The sequence below is a fragment of the Labrus bergylta genome, chromosome 23 (genome assembly GCF_963930695.1).
Source record: "Labrus bergylta chromosome 23, fLabBer1.1, whole genome shotgun sequence".
Classification (NCBI taxonomy): domain Eukaryota; kingdom Metazoa; phylum Chordata; class Actinopteri; order Labriformes; family Labridae; genus Labrus; species Labrus bergylta.
The window spans coordinates 4,576,204-4,598,071 of record NC_089217.1 but is presented as its reverse complement, the minus strand read 5'-3'; the positions used below and the strand labels follow the sequence as shown (position 1 = coordinate 4,598,071).

The following is a 21,868-nucleotide window of genomic DNA, read 5'->3' as shown; positions in this document are numbered from 1 at the left end:
AAGTAGGCTAGGAATGTTTACAAACGTGAGACTTTTTAAGCATTAGTGGGTTGTCTGGTTAAAATGACACTTTATTCTGAAGGAGCACACCGGAAGTCTTGTTGTCGTTGCCGCCTGTGGAACAAATCGAGCTGCTCCCTCTCTCCAGTCGTCGCTGCACATTCAATTCTGGCAGTTGCCGCCGCAACGAATGGAGGCGACGAGACATCACCGAGGAATTTCTTCGCTATCAAAAAAATAGCTTTCCCCCACACACACACGAGTAGACGGAAGATTTTAAACCTCGGAGAAGACAAAACGCAACGCTCGGTTTTTAAAAAAAAAAAAAGTCTTTTTTTTTTTCCTCCGATTTTGCCTGTCAGTTAAAAAAAAAAAAAAAAAAGGGCGTGTGTGCGGAGTGAAGGCAGTTTTTTTTAACCATTTAATGTGGGTATATATGGTGTTTTAAATACATTTTTTTTGGTGTAAACCGTCTGGGTCTGACGGACATAAGTCGAAGATGGGATGCACACTGAGCACGGAGGACAAGGCGGCGGTGGAGCGCAGTAAAATGATCGACAGGAATCTGCGGGACGACGGGGAGAAGGCGGCCAGGGAGGTCAAGCTGCTGCTGCTCGGTAAGGAAAGGAAGGAGGGGATGAAGGAGATGGGGTGGGTCAGCTTTACCTTGCTTTACAGCAGCTGAGAAGAAAAGAGGGTGGACATAGTACCCTTTTAAAAACTACATTACTGTCAGAATTATCCCCCCAAAAAAAAATAAAAACATGAGGTCAAATGTTCATTTACTCCATTGTTAAACTGTATTCACAACTCTTGTTCAGAATGACTAACATACACTAACATTTTTTTCATTTTCTCCCCCTCTTGTTGGCTTTAGGGTCCATTCAGCGGCCTCTCTAGTCTACACCATTTGTATTGACTAAATCCTTTCAACAATGGCACATTTCCTATCGTCTAGTATAGTGCTGTGCTGTGGAAAATAGCACTATGCCTCATTAGGGGGCCCATGCCTTGAATGCATTTAGCTGAGTCCAGTCATATTATAGGTGTAATTATAGGTATTTTTTTTAACGTGTGTGTGTGTGTGTGCAATTAGTTCTGGCCAAGGACATTGATTGGAGTCCATGAGTGCTGATATGGAGTACAACAGCACTGGGAGTTTAAACATGATGTATCCCTCATTCACTTAACAGCGAATTCACTAGATTAATCATTCTTGTGTCTTTTGAATCACACATGTTGGCAAATCTGTCATCTTGACTTGGTGTCACACTGGTTGCACGATCAATTGGAAACAAAGCTGATCTCACAAAGCAGATGGAGGGTTTTTCAACCTACACCTACATTTGTCTCGGTGTACCTTGTGTTGTTTTTCCAGCTCAAGTTAGTGAATATTATGCAAGTGGTGAAGTCTGAAAAGGCCAACAAACGCAGAATGTTACAATAATGAAGGGGTAAAGAATAAGAAGTCTTATTGAGTTGGAAGCCTGTGTAAAGTTAATTGCTATTGATTCATTTGAATAGCAAAGCAGTTGTATGACGTGACATTCTGCTGTAAAGATAGTCGCCTCATTACTGTCTCTCATTTCTCTCAGCAAAGGCCAATTTGGACTGACCTTTGTGTATCAAGCATTTTTGGAATCCCCCTCGGAATACGCATGAGCTATTATTTTTGATAAACCAGCTTATCTTTCATACGCCATTGTAATTTCTTGCTTTCATTACTACGTGTGTTTCGCGTGACTTCCCTCACCTCCTGCTTGCGTTATATAGACGGCAGCCATGTGTGAATTAAAGGCATTACTCACATGTGGGGAAACACTGTTATCCTTGTAAATAGAGACCGTAGGTGAAAAACTTTTCCATCATTGTCCCTAGCTTTGGGAAATGTTGACATGCACACACATGGTATGTGGGTTACCAGGACACGAAGGCTGGAGCCAATATCAATAGAAGGCAAACACCTGTGCAGAGTAGGAGCTGTTTTTGGGTGGCGGACTGGGAAAAACAACAATTCTTAACATTCTGTGCATAATTTAGGAACAACTTCTAACACCATTTTTCTCAGTATTCCTAGGAGCACTGACACAGTTTTTTTTTTTGCAATTTCTTCGATATACATGGTGTGAAGTTGGAGTGCGAATAGGAATGTGCATATTTTCTTGCCAAAGGTAGAACGCATTCCTCAGGTGCTTGGAGGCCAGATAGGGCTTGCTGATTGAAAGCGAGCAAGTTAAGTCAAGTTTCTGCTATGCCGCTGTGACACAAACCTTGCGACATTGTGTTTATGGAGTGTCTGTTAGTTTTTGCACACGTCTGTATGCCCCCCCCCCCCACGCGTCGATGCGTTGGCACAGTTTCCTCCCGTTTGTGTTTTTCTTTTCACCCATTCAGCGTGATGATAGCCTCTTCAGGTTACCGCCTGAAGAAGTGACGCAAAGACACAGGCCAGGAGAAAGGAGAAGAGGGGGCCGTAACATGAGAACACTGCTAATGACTGAAGCATTAAATATGAAGAAGCTCGGCTGCAGAGAAGCATTGGTGAGACCAGAGTTAGAGTTCAAATTGTTTACCTCGTAGGGAAACAAGTCACTGAAATGATACTGTTTTGGAGCTTGCAAGCAAGAGTACACTTTTCCCCTGAACACAACCTGTCAACAAAGTAAATCAGCAAAACATGTTGCGTGGAAGTGAAACCCTGTGGAACTCCCTGACCGCTTTAAAACAGGGAGAATCCAGCGATATGATGCGTATCACGATCCAGGGGTTAAGATGGAATAAAAAGTGATTCCAGGAATCTTCAAAAGTGAACTTTTAACCTGACACCACAACGCAGAGGTGTGTCGATATTTCCTTAACATACCGATTAAGTGCAGTTGTTGTTTACTGCCAACCTCTAGTGATTTGGTTAAGCTGTGTTTTGAAAGGGTCATCACAGGTGTGTGTGTGCTCCACCTGTCACTGCGGTGAGATCATTGCACTTTGGGCGTAAATTAAACACAATTTGCATGAAAAAAAACATAATTTGAATCTATGTGAGCCTGTTTGCCTTCCAACCAGCTGGCAGGTGTCGGGAATGTGTCGAACATATTTCTCATTTAGCTCTTAGTCTTTATTTGGCACTCGATTTTCTTCCATCATCTCCAGGACCCAATTACCCTACTATTCATATCTACATGCTAAAATAGATTACAATCTCCTCAGCCTAATTACTCTTTCTATTGCTGTCGTGCAACTGTGGGAAGATTTTTTTTTTTTGAATGTATCCTCAGCCTGTGTCATACTTCTCTCATTGTTCTGTTTTTTTTTTATGTTTTCCCATATGTTTTAAAGTTATGTAACCATTTCATGAAGTGAGGCATCATCATGCAGTTGAGGGGCGGGGGGAGGGATGGGGATGGGGATGGAGATGTGGGGTGGGGGCAGAAGGACAGTCCGCCCTTGTTAAGTTGTTCAAATTCCTTTAGCGCCATGAGCATCATTGGACATCTCCCCGACTAGTTCCGTCCGTGGGAAACAATTTTTTAGCGATCGATCCGCTTGTTGGCAGATCAATCCAACGCGGTAATTTCCCCTACTGCTCCGAGGCTCCTGGAATCCTTCTTGGGTGACTCATACTTAAATCCCCACCAAGAGGAAGAGCGGAGAAAAAAAAAAAGAGGAACTGGAGAGCGAGAGAGGGGAATGTTAAATTAAAACGAGAAACTGCCTGTGGAAGAGAGTTGAAAAGAGAAAGAGGGGTTTATGTGATGGAATAAGAGGGGGGGGGAGAGGAGGGGATGGTGTTGGGCTTATGCTGCTAATGTGTTTAGCATATCAGGCGCAACTGAATAAGCAAAGACTTAGTTTCTGGACGAAAGCCTGACCTCCATAAATCTCCTGATCCCCAGAAATGTATCTTCATGCCTTTGATTTGACCCAGAAGTCCGTCTGCCTGAAAATAAGAGACATTTTTTTTATGAACTTTGGTCAGGCATGCGAGCACACATTCATCAAGGACATTTTGCGTCAACACTTGGTTAATCTATAAATGTAAAGAGCTCAGGCATGGTCGCCATTTTAATCACATTCGTCTCCATACTGCCATTGTTATGAAACGTCCCTTATCCTCGCCGCTTAGTGGAAGATAAACCGGGGAGAGTTCCAAGAGGAAAGATGTGTTTGCGGTTGGAAGATAGAAACGTCTCTGTTCTCTGTGGTGGAAGAAAAAGAAGAAAAAAAAAAACCTTCCATTTATCACTGGAGGGGTTAGCTCGGATTTTCCTAAAATAGTTTGAAACCGCCAGAAACAGAAACCAGCTGCTCCAGTGGTTTTGGAGGCTGTGGCTGTTTTTGGGGTGGGCGTATCAAAGCTGTGGGTGTGTAACATGACTCTGCATGAGGAGCGATAGGTCATGCCTGTGGTGCCATGTAACCCTTGAAGGTCTGTGTGTGTTCATGTCTGCATAACCGTTTTCACATATGCGCTGCTGAATATTTCTAGACGACTTCAGGAGTGTACCTCATGGTGAGAGACCATCCCTGTGGCACAGGAGTGAGGGAGGGGGGGGGGGGGGGTCTCTTGAGGAAAGACTTAATGTAAAAAGAACGAAGCATAAGTAGCAGAGGAAGCAACAGAATCCGCTATAGAACGCTATAATGAAAATATTTGCCTTTGAATCAGTGCTATGTGTGTTTATGTGCAGGGAGATCGTACCAGTCTTGTACATATGCTCTATGGTCATGCACAGAGTTTTGTGTGAAAGTGTGAAAGCCCTTTAGATGAGAGTCAAAATCAGGACAAGTCTGTGTTTTGTATTCTTCCAGCCTGGAGGCTTCAAGAGGCTCCACACCCTCATGATATCACTGGTGTTGCAACAACAAGAGCCCAGACTTTTTACATAAGCACCAAGCTCACTCATTGACCACATTATAAATGCTGAGTTCATGATTTGTGTCTAAGTTTAACCATTTTGAAACCTTTTATTTAAAAGGCCAGGCTCATCACTTTGACTGCCACTGGTTTTTAACTTCTCTAAGCCAGTTTGATACTTCCTTTCTCTTATTTGGAAAAACTCCTCTGACACATTGTTGATCAAAACAGTAGGTTTCCACAATGATTCACCAGACGCATGTATTTATTTTCCTCAGCCTGATGCAAGGTGATCAATGTGATTCACCTTCTTATCACCGCCACTTCATCTAAGCAGCAGTCAACCACAATTCCAACAATTAGCAATCCTTTTTAGAGATAAAATTCTGAGTTATGCTCTTTGTTGAGTCATGGATCTCTTTTTACCGTTATTGTGGGACAGTCCCACTTAACGTTTTTCTTATCTACTGAGTAGGACAGCTCTTCATCATCTGGAGGAGTACTAACCAGCACTGTTCGATATTTGGCGGTTACTTTATGTCTGATTGATGATTCGATGTACCATTAGAGGGAGCTCTTTTTTTTTGATTGAACGTCAAACTGTTTTTGATCGGAGGAAATCCCGAAAACGGTGGGAGTAGTTCAATAATTTGAGATTTTTAGATGTTTTGTTTGGCCGTCAAACATTCGAAAACCTCAACGATATTCAGTGTAAAATGGCGAGAGATGAAGAGAACTAAGAAATCGGCACATTAAAGCATTAAAGACCAGGAAATGTGTGACGTTTTTGGTCGATAAACAGTTGAGAAAATCAGTTCCCAAAGAAGTTGCCAATTAGTTTCCTCCTGCAGCTCTCGATGAGTTCAATTGTGAGATTGTTGTATTATAAATATGTCTGTCATTTTCCAACAGCCACAGATACCACTGAGAAGTCACATTACCCGGAGTTAGATAAAAGTTTCTTTTAAGAGGATTCCACTTGTGAACTCGTGTCTGAGCTCACAGTCTGAAGTGGACTGTTCGGTGTCTGTGGCGTTTTGAAAATGGTTTCTCAGGCGGGCTGAGAACTGCAGCTGTGCCAACTCGCCTGCTGATCGTGCCCAGTCGAGCAGCGTATCTCCCGTCTGTGCGCCGGTCCCGGGGGGCTTCACACAGTGAGTGTTTGGCCTCCGAGTACAGGAAGCTGCCACTGTACACCCCTCCCCTCCAGGCCTCTCTGGCACCCGAGTGTTGACACGTAATTAAAATAATGTGTCCTCAGGTGAATCTCATCCAATTATGCTCAAGGTGAAGTGCCACAGCTGCACTATCAGCATGCGTTCATTACTGAGGGAAAGTTTGAAGGTATTCAGACTGCAGCTGGATGCTTTTATGTTTATTTTGGATTCATAATGTATTAACGCTCACAGAGATTGTTACTTATGTCAAAAATGCACCATATCTTTTTCCTTCTGTTTTTGCAACAGCAAAAAAAGTGGAACTAGATTTTTTTTTTTTTTTTGCGGGGGGGATGTATTATGCAAGAGTAAAGCATCATGTCTGAGCTGACAGTGGTAAATTTCATTATTCCTCTTCCTCTTCTTCTGTTTCTACAGCCGAGAGAGAAGCTGGGGGCGTTCACTTGGGGAATAGGCACACTCTCAAGTGGTTTGAAAAATGTCCCTCTGTGGCATGGCAGCATTACGTCAGTGACAACTGGCCAGTTTTCTCGCTATAATACCAATCCTTCCTGCTGTTACATGAGGCCACAGCACTAGGTGTAATTTAATTTATGGGCATAACCATTAGAGGACCAAAAAAGTGAACGCGAACAAACAATAGAAGGGCACTTTAAAGCAGCTGGTTAAGGACACATTAAGTACATTAGAGGGAAAAAGAGCTACAGATGCATAATACATAATGCTCTCAGTGGAAGCCAATATGTCTCACACACACACACACACACACACACACACACACACACACACACACACACACACACACACACACACACACACACACACACACACACACACACACACACACACACACACACACACACACACACACACACACACACACACACACACACACACGCTGCCAACCACAAAGCCTGCTCAGGTGACTGTGGCCGCACTGTAGAGATGTCCTGGATATAAAACAAGAGCAGTTGCCATGGCGGCAGTATGACGTTTGAGAGCCGTGCCGACACTCGGATTCCCTTTATCCTCGTCTTATCTCTCCCTCATCACCCCTCCTCACTCCTGTCATCAAGGCATTGTCTCAAATATGTCTCAACTACAATGCCGAAAGTCTAAGCACCCTCACATCCATAAGCAGCACCCATACTACACATAGCAACGCACAATATTGTATAAGATGAGTACAAAAAACAATGTATAGACAGAAATAATGCCTCTGACTCATCACGTATGACCTACTTTCAGTGTGATTGGGTGTTTGTATCTGAAGAAACCCTGTCGTCTGAATGTCTGAATTTTCTTGTTATTTGCTGTGTTTTTGGACATTTCTGGCTGTCAACACAGGGGTAGTGTTGTGTCAACCTCGAGACAATAACAGTTAAAACTCAAGAATAAACACAGGTTACAGCAGCTCCTCCATATCTCTCTCCTCAGCTCTGAAGCATAGACTGTATATCAAGTTGGACGGAGCAACGGCCACCTGGGAGTGAAGCCAAAATATTAAGAGCTCGTTATAGATCAATAACCCCGCCTCCTCCGTGGTGACAGATGGGACATGTGTCAAAGTTTAAATACGGGTTAAATAAATTCTTGTTAAACCCAGATTCTGTCGTGACAGTTTGTTGTCAACATTCTGATTTATATCCTTTTTTATGTTTTTTTCTGAGTAATTTTGTTGTTATTAGTTTTTATGATGCAGGGAGAGTAGAGGAAGAAAGGCAGGAGAAAATGTCACAGAGACGAACAATACAGTCATTGAACTTTCCAGTAAAGCGAGTGTCTGTTTCAAACCGACACAAGAATCTGTACTTCTGTGGACTGTATTGACCTGGGGGATATTTGACATTTTATTGCTAAGTTAACTGTGGGCTTCATTCAGCTGAAGGGACGTCGGGTCAATTAACCGGTTCCACCAGACAGCTTCCTTCTGTTCATGTCTTGGCTCCAAATGACATCACCAGAGCAGAAGGCTCTCAGCAGGTGTTTAGCTACAGCACACCTTGTGGAAAGAGGAGTGACAAATATTTTTTAAAGTCATAACATAGAAAGAGATAAGTATTGTGTAGCTCTCTGTTTGTGGATGGTTTAAAAAAAAAAAAAAAAAGCTGCAGCTGTGATTTCAATCAGAACAGAAAGGCAACATACACATGATGCATTCAAACAGAATCCAGCATCTTCCAGTAGAAGTATGAGAACTAAGGATTAGGAGGATTTCTAACTATTTTTATTCATGCTTTAAAAACCATAGCAGACATGCAACAAACCGAAAAAAAAACCTTTAAATGTTATGATTGACCCCCTCATCCTCGCTCAACCAACACCGACTTCTTCATTTTGGTAATTCTGCAGCTTTGGGTTAAACATTTGTGTAAGAGCCTCGACAATTTGAAGTTTTTGCCAATAAAATTCCAAAGATTTAGCTTTTATTTGTCAGTTACTATAACACTCAATAAAACTACACTAAGCTAAGCAGGCAAAGTAATCTGTATATCAAAGCTGTGAGGCTTAAAGACTCCTTTTAACAACCACTCACTTTATACACAGATCTTAGGTTTCACACATTGGGCTGCTCAGTTCCCTTTTGATCGAGGTTGTAATGCTCATGCATCAGTCATTTTCGTGGTTTTGCGTCATGCCATTTGACCACATTAGATCATTTTTTTTAAATGCATGCAGATTAAAGGAAGTGAGCTGGGTGACATAAGCATTAAAAACAATCGGCTTCTCCGTGCAACATGAGCTGCTTGAAACATAAACACCCTAATAATCCTGTTTCTCTTCTCTGTCTGTCACAGGTGCTGGAGAGTCGGGGAAAAGTACAATCGTCAAGCAGATGAAGTAAGTCCATTTCCTTTTCTTTTTTTTTATCATTCCGCTCACAAAAACAATCAAAACAAACATATTTTTCGGTTCATGCAGTGCATCAACGCCGACTTCTCTCATCATCAGATGTGCATAATGACACCGAGAGACAATTCATTTCTCACACACAACAAACAGTGTCAAACACCAATCATGCTTTTATCTTACCCAGAGAGTCTCCTCTGTGGGTAATATTACGCTCTGTGAATCGCTGCACAAACAGGTAGCATGCATAATGGATCACGAAGACACCCGTGCAGAATATATGAATACACACTCCACCTATACATCATCCACGTGCTGTGCGTGTCACGCTGCTTATGAGCTACATTTTTCATGAGCAACCTCACTGTAATGCTCATCAGTCAGCACACACGCTTTCCAGATGCTGTGTTTAGATTCAGCTCCTGCTCCTTCACCTGAGAGATATTTTTTGGGGGGCCAAAGTTTTTTTTTAAACATACAACATTTTTCGTAAACATATTTTTATTAAAGCAAGTTCAAAACATACAGTGCAATTGGGATACAGTCAACATTTTTCTTTTTCCTCAAACATTCAAAAACCCAGTATCCCTTCGCCCTGTAAACAACCCTCCCAGACCAACAAATAGACCTCTTAGTTTAAAGACAAGAATAAAAGTGCAAGATTGGAAAACTTCACAGAGAAAATAAATAAAATATAAAACCAAATAAATAATAATAATGAAAATTGACGAGACAAACGTAAACAAAACAAAAAAGAATAAATAAATGAACAAACAACATTGACAGGAATGAAAGTCGTTATGAGCATACCACATAGGTAAATAGGAAAAACAGTATAACCTGTAAAAGAGACAAAATCACTCACGCACACTGCTCAACTTGATCAATAAAAGGGAAGACAACAGCTGCTCACATCCAGGCTACCACCTAAGCGGCTGAAGAACCCGCGCACAGAAGTATGGTCGGAACATAAAATTTGGTATTTAATTACGCACAGGTTTGCCCTGACTCAGGCAGGGGGGGGGGGGGGGCTGGACACGCACGAGAGGACAGGATCAGTATCAGCAGGCGAAGGTGTTCTACTACAATACCTCGTCAGGTGAGAGTTTCTCAAAATATTGAAGCAGAGGTCACCAGTGAGTGTAAAACCTATCAGAGCACCCTCTAAGAGAGAATTTAATTTTCTCCAACTTAAGGAGAAATAAGACATCGTGCAGGCATGCTTTGAAGGAGGGAGTTTGTGAAGATTTCCATAAGAGAAGGATTTTCCTGCGGGCAATTAAAGAGGCAAAAGCAATAACATTGTCCTGAGTGGTCGAGGTGGCAAGATCGTCAGGAGACCTACCGAAAATATCTATATGTGGGGATGGATTGATGTTTATACCTAAAATGTCGGAGATGAACTTAAAGAAGGACTGCCAATAATTAACTAATTTAGAACAGGACCAAAACATGTGATTCAGGTTGCAAGGAGCCTGAGAGCATCTACCACAAGTTTCATCAATTGTATCCGGAAATATTCTGGAGAGTTTATACTTGCTGTAATGAAGTCTGTGGAGCACTTTAAACTGGATAAGAGACAGCCTAGCGCAGCTAGAAGAAGAATTAACAGCCCCAAGCGCCTTTTCCCAGAAATCCTCAGAAAGGTTGGTTTGTAGTGTTAAAGGGGCATCTAATGTCTGACTATCATTAGGCGAAACTTTTAGTAAAATTAATTTATCCAAGAAATTACGTAACTGACTTTCATCGTTAGGGGACTCGGAGGTATACAGCTTAGAATAAAATGACCTAAATATGTTGTTTATCTCATCTGGGTCAGAGGTTAGAGAACCTGACTCGTCTCGTGCCTGGGTGATCTGGTTGGAAGCCAATCCGGCCTTTAGTTGGTGGGCCAGAAGGCGACCCGCCTTGTCACCATGTTCGTACATAGACCCACGAGAGCGGAGGAGGAGACGTTCAGCTTCTGTAGTAAGAAGAAGGTCAAGCTCCGTTTGGAGTCCTAGCCTTTCTTTGTACAAGTCAGGTGATTGGGAAGTCGACAGTAAGGGGGGGCCAAAGTTTTTAATTGGTTGAAACAATGGGTGCATATATATTTATACTATTGAATACGTTGAGGATCGTTTTTACACTTAAAAAAATAATCCCCAACATTCAATGATTGAAATGCCAAAAAAATCCATCATGAGCACAGCACTGAGCAACATTTAGAAAAGTTACAGTGGCAAGGCAAAACTTCCTTCAAGAGGCAGAAATCTTGAGCAGAATCAGACTCATGATGGACGGAGATCTGCTGATACTGCACTGGTGTTGAAAATGGGATAGAGGGAGATGCAGGAAGAAGGATAGGGACAAAAAGAGGGAGGGGGGGGTCCATAGCAGCAGGCCGCCCCCATCCAACGATCCAGAGGAAACAACAGTGCATGACTTAAAGACGCTTCATTTACTTCCATCAAATAGAAAAAAAGGCAGAAAATCTAATGAGAGCTGAAATCTATGAAAGAATATTCAATATTCTTTTTTAAATGGAAAATGACGGAGATCGTGAATGTTTACCGCCCTTACAACATTATATAACAATTGCAGAACATAAGTGAAGCATTCATTCATCAATATTTGTCATTCTTCCATTACTCAGCCAACCCAGTGACTGATGGGTCGGGTGAGATCGAATTAGTGTCATGAACAGGTCTCAGGGGCCATCACTAAGGAACGAGAACAAGACATGACAAGAGCAACACTGCTGGATCAACACTGGCCTTTTAACAAGCTGCTATCAGAGTGACATATGGTGCTAAAGGGGGCAGCTATTCCAATGATTGGCAGCGCAATGAATGGCTGCATTAAGGCTCAAGACTTTAGGCAAGGTAGCATTACTTACCGTTCTACAACAATGCCAGGGGGAGTATCAATATTTGATCGTTTAACTCGGTCGAAACCTGTGTTTAATTGATTTAAAATTAACCTTTTTGACCTAGTAATCATTTAAATGGAATCTCCAGAGAATACACCAAATGTCCTCCTCATGAGGAGCAACTGCTTCTCTTTGGTTATTGTTGTATATAATTAGATTTTGAGCGGGAGGTTAATTGTTCGTCAAAGAGAACACTATCACAATATTACACCATTACTCAAGTCTAGATTAAGATTTTTAAAGTAAAATTAACGTTGAACTGCGAGATGATACTTTCTCATTGAATACCTTTTTAGTTTACGCTTTCACACAGAGGATCATGCACTCGTGCAACTGTAGAACCAGCTTTCCTTTTCCCTGGATGACCTCAATTTTAGCAGCCAGAATGAGGAGCAGCGAGATCAGGGCCGTCGTGGCCTGACAATATTTCTGCTAACTTCACAATGAGCATGTAAGGTCAGAGTATTAACAGAGATATTGAATGAGAGCCGAGGAGGAAAAGAAGTCGATTCAGAGTAAGCTGAAAAACAAGGGAGACATCAATCAGCGGAGACAATCTCTCATGAAAAGAATATTTATTTTTCTGTTGATCGGAGCAGTTTTGGTCGCCGTCGTTTGCTGCTGCATCGGGATGTTTTTTTGTTTTTTTTTAGCAGGGCTGTAAAATTGCTCTACTTCTGTTTTTGTGCAGGATCATCCACGAGGCAGGCTACTCAGAAGAGGAATGTAAGCAGTACAAGGCTGTGGTCTACAGCAACACCATACAGTCCATCATCGCCATCATCAGAGCCATGGGACGCCTCAAGATCGACTTCGGAGATGCTGCAAGAGCTGTGAGTGATGAAGAGAGAGGGGGGGCTGTAACATGTTTGTTTAAGAGTAGAGAACCAAATTGAGTTTGTTGTGGTATTAGAAAACAAGCAGGTACATTAAATAGACTGTAAAAGATTCTCCCTGCTTGTATGAAAGGAAAGAAGGACATGGAGGAACAAATGCTTGTGGTGGTTGATCGGCAGATGTTCCTAATATATTAAAAGTCCTTCTAACCCCATGACTAGCATTCAGCTTTGTCGTGGTAATTATAAAGCTGCTCTAATGACTTTGAGGGTTGATCCACGACATGGACTTGAACAATCTTCTCTCCCAGGACGATGCACGGCAGCTGTTTGTGCTGGCGGGCTCTGCAGAGGAAGGCTTCATGACGGGAGAGCTGGCCGGCGTCATCAAGCGGCTGTGGAAGGACGGAGGCGTTCAGGCCTGCTTCAGCCGCTCGCGAGAATATCAACTCAACGACTCGGCAGCATAGTGAGTCACTCTCACACACACACACACACACACAGAACAGGCAAGGTAACAGTCCCCTCATAAAAAAGAAGGTCAGAGAGCTACAGGAACATGCATGTGTCTGGACTCTTACTCTGTCAATATTTGCCCTCCTCTTCAGAGCCTGAAGAGCAGTAACTGCAGAGACTATTTAATCTCTGACCTCAGCACAGAAACATTTGCCACATGCTGAAAACGAGGACAAGCTAAACTGTGCCATGCCTGAATCTTTTATACATTGTGCAATAGCCCTTTGGCGCTGAAGCCACTGATATCATCGCAAGCCAGCTCCCTGTGTTTTTTGTTTCTTTGGCCATTTTTATGTTCAGAACAAACATCCCTACTTATGTAGAAATTAAAGCAAGCTGAACTTTTCTAAGTGGTTCTTCTAATCCTGCTGTCCAGGGGCTTTTATAAATAGAGAATACCATTACTGAACCTGGTTTTTTCGTTTTGTTATGCCCCACTTAATGCCTTGCTAGACAAATAAAGGTTTGTTTTTGGTGTAGAGGAGATTAGTGCTAGCAGTTAGAGGTCATTAATCTCTTTCACTTGTAATTTATCGACCGTAATCTGGAGGTGTTAGTTTAATATAAGCAGGATGTTTATGTGTTATCTCCTGTGTCAATGCAGCATACAGTATGTGCTCAGACAGAAAATGAAAAAAGAATATATTAAAGTTAGCTTGGAGCTCAATGTAAGAAGAGTAAATATGAAACCATAACAACCAATGACAATCTGCTGCTGTAGAGCCAATTACTTGGAGTTTGACCCCGTTTTAGGATAAGATTGGATCCTTGTTAAAAGTGCACACTCATTCACGGGTTGTATTTACAGATCTTGTTGAAAGTATCCAATGTAAGGAGAAAAAATAAATGCATGCACTTGTGGTATGCATAGAAAAAATGCACAGAAACTGATGTATCATCCTAGACTTCATATAGAAGCTTCTCACTAAAGTCCATGGAGCGATAGCCTGGGTCTAACGGGATTGTTGATGTGAGCTGGAAACATTATGTTAAAGGACATAGAGTGGAAGAAATTACTCAAATTTCTTCATAATTCAATCATTAAACTCTCTTTTTGAAGGTCAGTTAAACATACTTTACATTAGTCAAATCTGCCCAAGATAAATATACTCAAAGTAACTTTTACAGCTGGACATTTGATTAAAATATTTGATGGGACGAGGGTTTTCCAAATACCATATTTTTTTCAAAATCTTTGATACTAGTCAAATTCACACAAAAACAATACCTGTTTTGATCCCACACAACAAAAACATGAAGTCTTAGGCACCAGATATTTGGTAATTTGGAAAGAACAGAAAATTGTTAAAATTCTACAAGAAGCACATTTTTCTTAGCATTTATTTGACTATATCTGTATGTTCTCTTTCACATCCGTGAAAAGTCAAGAGTCTGTCCCTGCAGGTATTCTGCAAAGTGTAGGGCAGATAGCGGCTCTTTTACTGTAATAACAGAGACGGTCCAACACACTCACACCTGCATGTCTCGAGTTTCAAAGTCAACTGCGTGCAAGAGGAAAACAGAGGGAACAGAGCGAAAACAATGCACAGTCGGTAATTGAAGTACCAGGGCACAGGTTCAAATCTACAGCCTGCTTTTTGTGAGGCATCACTTTTAACCACATGAGCTCTTGTGCCATCATGTTTTGATTTAAAACAGGAAATTGATTCTTGTCAACATGACACATTAGTGTGACTTCAGCTTTTTCTTTATCTTACCTCTGGTAAAGCTTAATGTAAAAGTAACTTACAAAACTTTTATCAGCGTTGTTTTAATCACACCAAAAAAATCTTCAAACTAGATGCATGTTTTGTAAGATGACATGTATTTAGATTTGTTTGTTTGCACTTGACTTAATGTTTTTGACACATTTTCTCCCCCTTGTTTCCCCTCCCGCTCTCCTTTCATCTCCTCCCCACCTTTGTTCTCTCCCCCCCCCCCCCCCCCTTTGTGTGCTTCTCCCAGCTACTTGAACGATTTGGACAGGATATCCCAGGCCACCTACATCCCGACCCAGCAGGATGTCCTGAGGACCCGAGTCAAAACCACGGGCATTGTGGAGACACACTTCACATTCAAGGACCTGCACTTCAAGTGAGAATTTCCTCACTATAACATCTGGTGGAGACTCAAAGTGTTTCACAGGGAGGCCTAATTAGCTTTCCGTCCTTTTAACTGACTCATTCACTGCCATTGAAATTCCCTTTTGTACGTATACAGCTGGAAGTTGTGACACAGTCTGTGCAGGGTGTCGTGTGCATCAGGGATGACTCAGTGTTTTGCCCTGTGATAAAAAAGATAGGCAGGATGTGGGGGCAGCAAGCCTGATGAAATCATTAATGCAGAGGTTCGTGGCTGCTGGTGACAGTTTCATTTGTATTCATGATGCTAGAAAACTACACGCCATATGGTCCAAAAATAGACTCACAAAAATGAAACTGACAGTGGGGTTTTTTTTTAGTTAAAAAAACACCTTTTAAAGTGTGGTACAGTTAAAGACATTAACCAATCAGACCAAATTGTTTTTTGGTACCAGAATGTACGCATGTTAATTTCTGTTGTCTAAATGTTGATATTTTAATATGAGGTGTGTGTGTGTGTGACTTCTGGCTCTTTCGGATCCAGCCTCAAGTGGACACTCGAGGAACTGCAGTTTTTTTTTCTCTTCCACATTGGCTTCATTTTTCAGTCCGTTTGCTTTCTCCTCTCGTTCTCGTTACAGCATGTTAACAAGACATGATAGTTTTTCAGCACGCATCTTGCACAGCATGTGACCATCGTGTTTTCGTCAAAGAACTTCCACTCGCCCCTTTTACTGGTAACGGCTGACGCAGTACATCCAACACTAACTATTGTTGCCCAAAACAACGTGTGTGCAGGTGCGCAAGTAGTGAAACATTACTGGAATAATTAAGTCAATAACCAGCACTCACGTAACTGTACCCATCCCCAATCTGTGCACGTGTAGGCAATGTGTTCTGAACTAAAGTCTCATCCTGCTGTCCTAAAAACAAACATATTTTATGATTCCTTACAGTGGAAAATGTAAAAAAGAAAGTTTGACACCGACCCTGCAGCAGTATTTAGAAAACGACTATAAAGAAATTCTCAGTTTAGTTCCTTATGGTCTGGTTTGCTTTTGTTGGTCGTATGAGCGACATCAGGATTATCTTCAGTCTGTTTCATAACAAGAAAAACTCCTCACAGTAGCTTTAAACAATCATGACGACATTGTCCCTGTTGTTTATTACAACACAGGTCGCCCTAATTATGTAAGGTAGGAAATTCACAGCAGGGGTTACCCAGCTCTACATAAAGCCTAAAGTATTCCCTTTTCATCGCTTCAACAGTTTAATGACCACCTTGGTTGCTGTGAAGGTAAACAGAATGAAAAGGGACTGACCTGCTGAGCCTGTCTCTTACATGTTTTGACCAAAAATAAACATGTTTACAACTTTTATCTTGGCGCTAATTAAGAATTGTCAATACAAATTCCATTACCTAATCATCCCTTGAAAACCGAAACTGTCCCGGACATATTTGCGGTTTATTAGACCAGTGGGAGCTAATAGGGCTTCTTTGTTTCAGCATATGAAATGCGTCATCCTCTTTTTGCTTTACTCGAACCCTAACCCTGTAGCTGTCTCATAGATAGCACAGAAAACAATACTAGATTGTTTCACTTCTTAAAGCCACATGCCAACAAATACAGAACATGAGGTGTCTGGTTGCTGTAGGAGTGAGGCTTCTACAGCAGTTAAAGGTCACATATTATCCTCCTTTTCAACAAGTTATAATACGTCTCAGAACTCCTCAAAACATGTCAGAAAGCTTTCTTGCTCTAAATCCACTCCAATCCTTTTTTTTTTTAATCATGCCTATAAACCCCTCTATGTCAGCCCTGCTCAGAACAGGCTGTTTCTGTGTCTGTAGCTTTAAATGCAAATGGGATGTGTCTGGCCACGCCCCTTTGGATGTTCATGTGGCTCGGGCTTTCTTGTTCCATACCCAATTTTTTACGTTTTTTTTCAGACACACAGAAGAAATGGTTGAGTGTGTTTGGCATTGTATGTGACCTTTAAAGCTCTTTGGCTGCTAATAGTCCAACAAACATTGGCTTTTGCCAGCTCCCTCGAGGATTCTCTGCTCTGTCAAAGACTTCTCGTCAAGTAATAAGAAAACAAAGACTTTCTGTTTCCTTTCCCCTTCATCACTAAGTTTAATCAATAAACCCTGCGGCCTCAGCAACTCTTCCAGATGTTTTTGGGTTTCATAACTCAACAACACTGCTTGTATTGTGTATATTTGTATTCATGTTTACTGTTTTCCTCCTCGGCAGAATGTTTGATGTCGGCGGTCAGCGGTCCGAGAGGAAGAAGTGGATCCATTGCTTCGAGGGTGTGACCGCCATCATCTTCTGCGTGGCCCTCAGCGACTATGACCTGGTGCTGGCTGAGGACGAGGAGATGGTGAGTACTAGTACAACTTTTATTCACTGCAATCAAATGGGAAGAAGTACGAGTAAAAGGATGGGTGCTGCTCCAAAGCCCAGTTATCAACATGCCCTCTGCCCCCCTTCTCAGAACCGAATGCACGAGAGTATGAAGCTTTTCGACAGCATCTGTAACAACAAGTGGTTCACGGACACCTCCATCATCCTCTTCCTCAACAAGAAGGACCTGTTTGAGGAGAAGATCAAGAAGAGTCCTCTTACCATCTGCTACCCAGAATATGCTGGTAAGACTGGCAGCTTTTCATGGAAAAACTAATCTTCTTCAATTTGTCAATATTTATTTTAAGTTACCCCTGAGGCACTGCTGATGATACATGTTTACAAAAAACAGCTTTTGGGGTCAAATGTACAAATTCTGCCATGAAAATGATGAGTTATGGATTATATTTTAAATTAAGAAGAAAAGGACTTCAGTGCTTTCCTGCATATTTAATCCATTTCTCATATATGACAATTTAATAAAAGGCTGGAGCATGCAGTTGGTTAGCTTAGCATTAGGACTGGAAATGGGAAAGTGCTAAAGGTAACAAAATCCTGCCTCTTCAGCACCTTGGAAGCTCACTCTTTTGCCTTTTTGTTTATTTTTTTTACACATTGATTTTGTTTTATCAAATCCAACGTATAAAAACTTTTAAGTTCTGGGTATTAAAGAATCAATAAGAGAAAAGGTAAGAACAATGTGCAGATTGTCTGTAACCATGTCTTTGGGCTTTAAGCTTGGTATGTACATCAATTCTCTAACCAAAAGCGTTTTTTTAAAAGAACAAGCCCTGTTAGCAGGGTGAAGAGGAATCGAGATTCAACAATTTTTTGAATTTTCGAAATCCAAAACCGAAGCAGTACTCAAACACAAGACTGTAAACAGTTTCAATACCCTTTTCCTCATCTCTGACTTCCTGTCTCTTTCACTTCCAGGCTCCAACACGTACGAGGAAGCAGCTGCCTTCATTCAGTGTCAGTTCGAGGACCTGAACAAGAGAAAGGACACCAAGGAGATCTACACCCACTTCACCTGCGCCACAGACACCAAGAATGTGCAGTTCGTCTTCGACGCCGTCACCGACGTCATCATCAAGAACAACCTGAAAGACTGTGGGCTCTTCTGAGGGGGGTGACGACGACGAAAAATGAGAACGTTTTTTTCTTGGTGAGGACCTTTCTTCATCATCCTACGTTAGGGGTCACGTATTATCCTCCTTTCCAACAACTTTAAACAAGTCACAGAACACCCTAAAAACAAGTTTCTTGTTCTAAATCCACTCTGATCCTGTATTTGATCATGTCTATAAACCCCTCTATTTCAGCCCGGCTCAGAACAGGCTGTTTCTGTGTCTGTACCTTTAAATATGTAAATGAGCTGTGTTAGACCACGCCCCCTCTCTGGAAGGGCTTGTGTGGCTCGGGCTTTCTCACTCCATGCCCTGTTGTTTACGGTGAGAAGGCAGACTCAGAGGGACAGAACAAACGCCTAGCTGTGGGAGTGTCACCCACCTGGGGGAGGGGTTACTGCCCTTTGTGATGTCATGAAGGGAAAATCTCCAACATCTAACATTTTTTGAAAAGTGGAGCAGGCAAAAGACAGAGAGGATGGACTTTTCTCATAACCGGGGGGGTTTGTAGACAGACTAGGGGCACATGTCAGTGTTAGAAACACATGGTGAAGTGAATTATATATTATACATTATATGTCACCTTTAATTTTTCTAAGCATAAAAACTCGACCATTCGTCTTATTGCTTGATGCAAATCTGGTTACAAAAGTTCTTCAATAAAAAAAATAGTGGGGTAATAAAGTTAGAGTCGATCAAATAGATGTTGTGTGATACATCAGAATTATGCTAATTTAATTACTGAGCCACCATGTCTCTTTTATAAAGCTTGAATACATTTTCTGCTTCATTTCAGATGTTTTTGAAATAGTATCGGCAAGGTCAAGCTCTTCAAGCGTCTCTTAAAATCATTTTTCTGTATGTTTTTTTCTCTCCTCAGACAGTGGGGCCACTTTATGGAGCATCTTCAGCAGAGAAGCTGCAGAAAAGTCGAGAGGATCAGTCATGGACCAGTGCTGTACTATACGCCACTTTTAACAGCTTTATTTATGTTTTTCTTTTTGTCTTGGAACATTCTGATAGCGTTATGACATTTGTGTAGGATGTTTGTATCATCGTAAAAGGCGTCAAATGTTCCGCACACATTTAAAAAAAAAAAAAGAAATACTTACTTTCTTTTTTGTTTTAATTATTTTTTTTAAGAGATCACGTTTTTTGCTGTTCCTTCTACCGCTGTCTCTGGAAAAGGACATTTTTGCTGTTGGTGGAAAATATGCTTCTTTTCTTCCCTCCCTGCAACCAAACAAAGGGAAGAAAAGGGGTCCAACTTTGAGTCCAGTTTGTTGGTACTTGTGCCTTCGCATGCCTTTTTACTGCGGTCGTAGTCCCAATGCTTGTTCTGTTGCCTGCTGACTTGTTCTAAACATTTAGAGGTATACTGTTTTCATATGTTAAGTGTTCCTGCTATCTTCTATGTGCACATCACTGAGCTATCAGGAGGAGGAGGAAGGAAGGATTCACTCTGGTCTAAAAGGTACATGGGTCTCCATGGTGACCAACATGTAGCCTCCACAGTCCCCTACCCCCCCACCCCACCCCACCCGCCATGACAATGGAAGCCTACTGGCCGATCACACAGTACAATACTGAGATGTATATTATGACGTTCACCCCAACGATCTGGGGTTCTGATTTTTAAAGTGTACAAAAAATATCCATTCTTCCCAAACATTCGGAAAATGGCGAGCTGATGCGCTGAGCTTGTAATACGTTCAAGTGTTCAAAGTACAAAGACCAGAGTAAGGCACATCTTCATGTATATTTTAATGTATTTACGAGGAGAGGTTAAGGAGAGAATAAACTGAACCACAGAAAAGACGGTTGTTAAGGCGAGGATGTAGGATGAATTGTTTGAAGGTTCAGATGTGTTCTTGGATCATGTTCAGTGATGGTTTGGTGATCCATGAAGCGTTTCATTCAGGAGAAGGTCAAGAGAGCTGGTCTGTTGATTTTTTTTTTTTTTAGATCAGTACTACTTTGCCAAGAGGAGTGATTAATACGATCCTGGATCTGTTCATAAAACGAAAAAAACTGCCACAACTGTCAATGTATGTGTATGTTCTCCACAGATGGAGAATCTTTGTAAACTCATTTCCCTTATTTTGCTAATAAAAACCATTTACAAACCACATGGAGTCGCTGTATCAATTAAAAAAAAAACCTGAATATGAATATATTTTTGCACTATTAATTATGCTCCTCTCTCCAGCATCATGCTGCTATCACATGCTTTAATATCGTAATGCAACTCAACACCCAACAAAGCAAGCTTTATTTTTTTTATTGCTCCCAAATACAGATCCACCTTTATCCACCTTTTTATTTATTAGGTTATCAGCAGTAGGTCATGAGCAAATACTTTGATGCCTCGTCATACCGGGATGAATGGGGAGGTACTGTTCTACATCCAGGATACATTTCTTATGACACACGGTACCTTATTATCACCTCAACGGGACTCCCACTGAGCCAATTAGAGGATCCAGTAGGGTGTCAGCTCTACACATGACGTAACATCAATCACATTTCCACCTGCAGTAGATGTTATTGTGAGGTGTTTTCGAGTGAAATCCACAGGGAAGGTTGACTTGCATGTATACAAACCATTATGTTATTTTCCTACAGTATGAGCAAAAGGCTGCAACGTTAAGCCCTCCTAAGCCTCCACATGCAGATGTGTATCTCTCGACGACGTGCCACCCGATCACTATTTGCATTGGAAATGTGCCTTGACCTGCATGTCTCCACTGGAAAAAAAACTTTTTTTTTCCATCGCCCTAGTGATAGGTGTAATTATACAAATTAGACCATATTTCATGATCCCATCTTTCAGATAAAATGAATATGCAAATTGTATTTACTCAAAGCCCGAGTTGTGGATGGAGTTATAAAAAAATGAACTCACTGACGCCCTGAAACTGGTGATCCTTCTCTGAAAACCTGCTCCAGATCAGTTCTCAACTGGTCGAGCGTCAGAACCCACCACCAGCTCCTTCATGAAACAACTGCGACCCCAATTTCAAATATTTTTCAACCAATCTGTTTCTGGTTGCCCTGGCTTATCATTGGTTCTGATCACAGATACAGCCTCTGATTGGTCGAC

The 21,868-nt window shown here is 41.6% G+C and overlaps 1 protein-coding gene across 1 annotated transcript; it reads left to right on the top strand.

The window, feature by feature from the left end:
* The first annotated feature begins 148 nt into the window (after positions 1–148).
* gnai1 (guanine nucleotide binding protein (G protein), alpha inhibiting activity polypeptide 1) lies at positions 149–20,894 on the top strand. Its single transcript, XM_020649456.3, has 9 exons — positions 149–617; positions 8,829–8,871; positions 12,483–12,624; positions 12,939–13,096; positions 15,109–15,237; positions 17,483–17,612; positions 17,727–17,880; positions 18,572–18,803; positions 19,646–20,894. Exons 1-8 carry the CDS (start codon positions 500–502, stop codon positions 18,760–18,762), a joined length of 1,065 nt encoding a protein of 354 aa, XP_020505112.1. The 5' UTR covers positions 149–499; the 3' UTR covers positions 18,763–18,803; positions 19,646–20,894.
* The last annotated feature ends 974 nt before the right edge of the window (positions 20,895–21,868 follow it).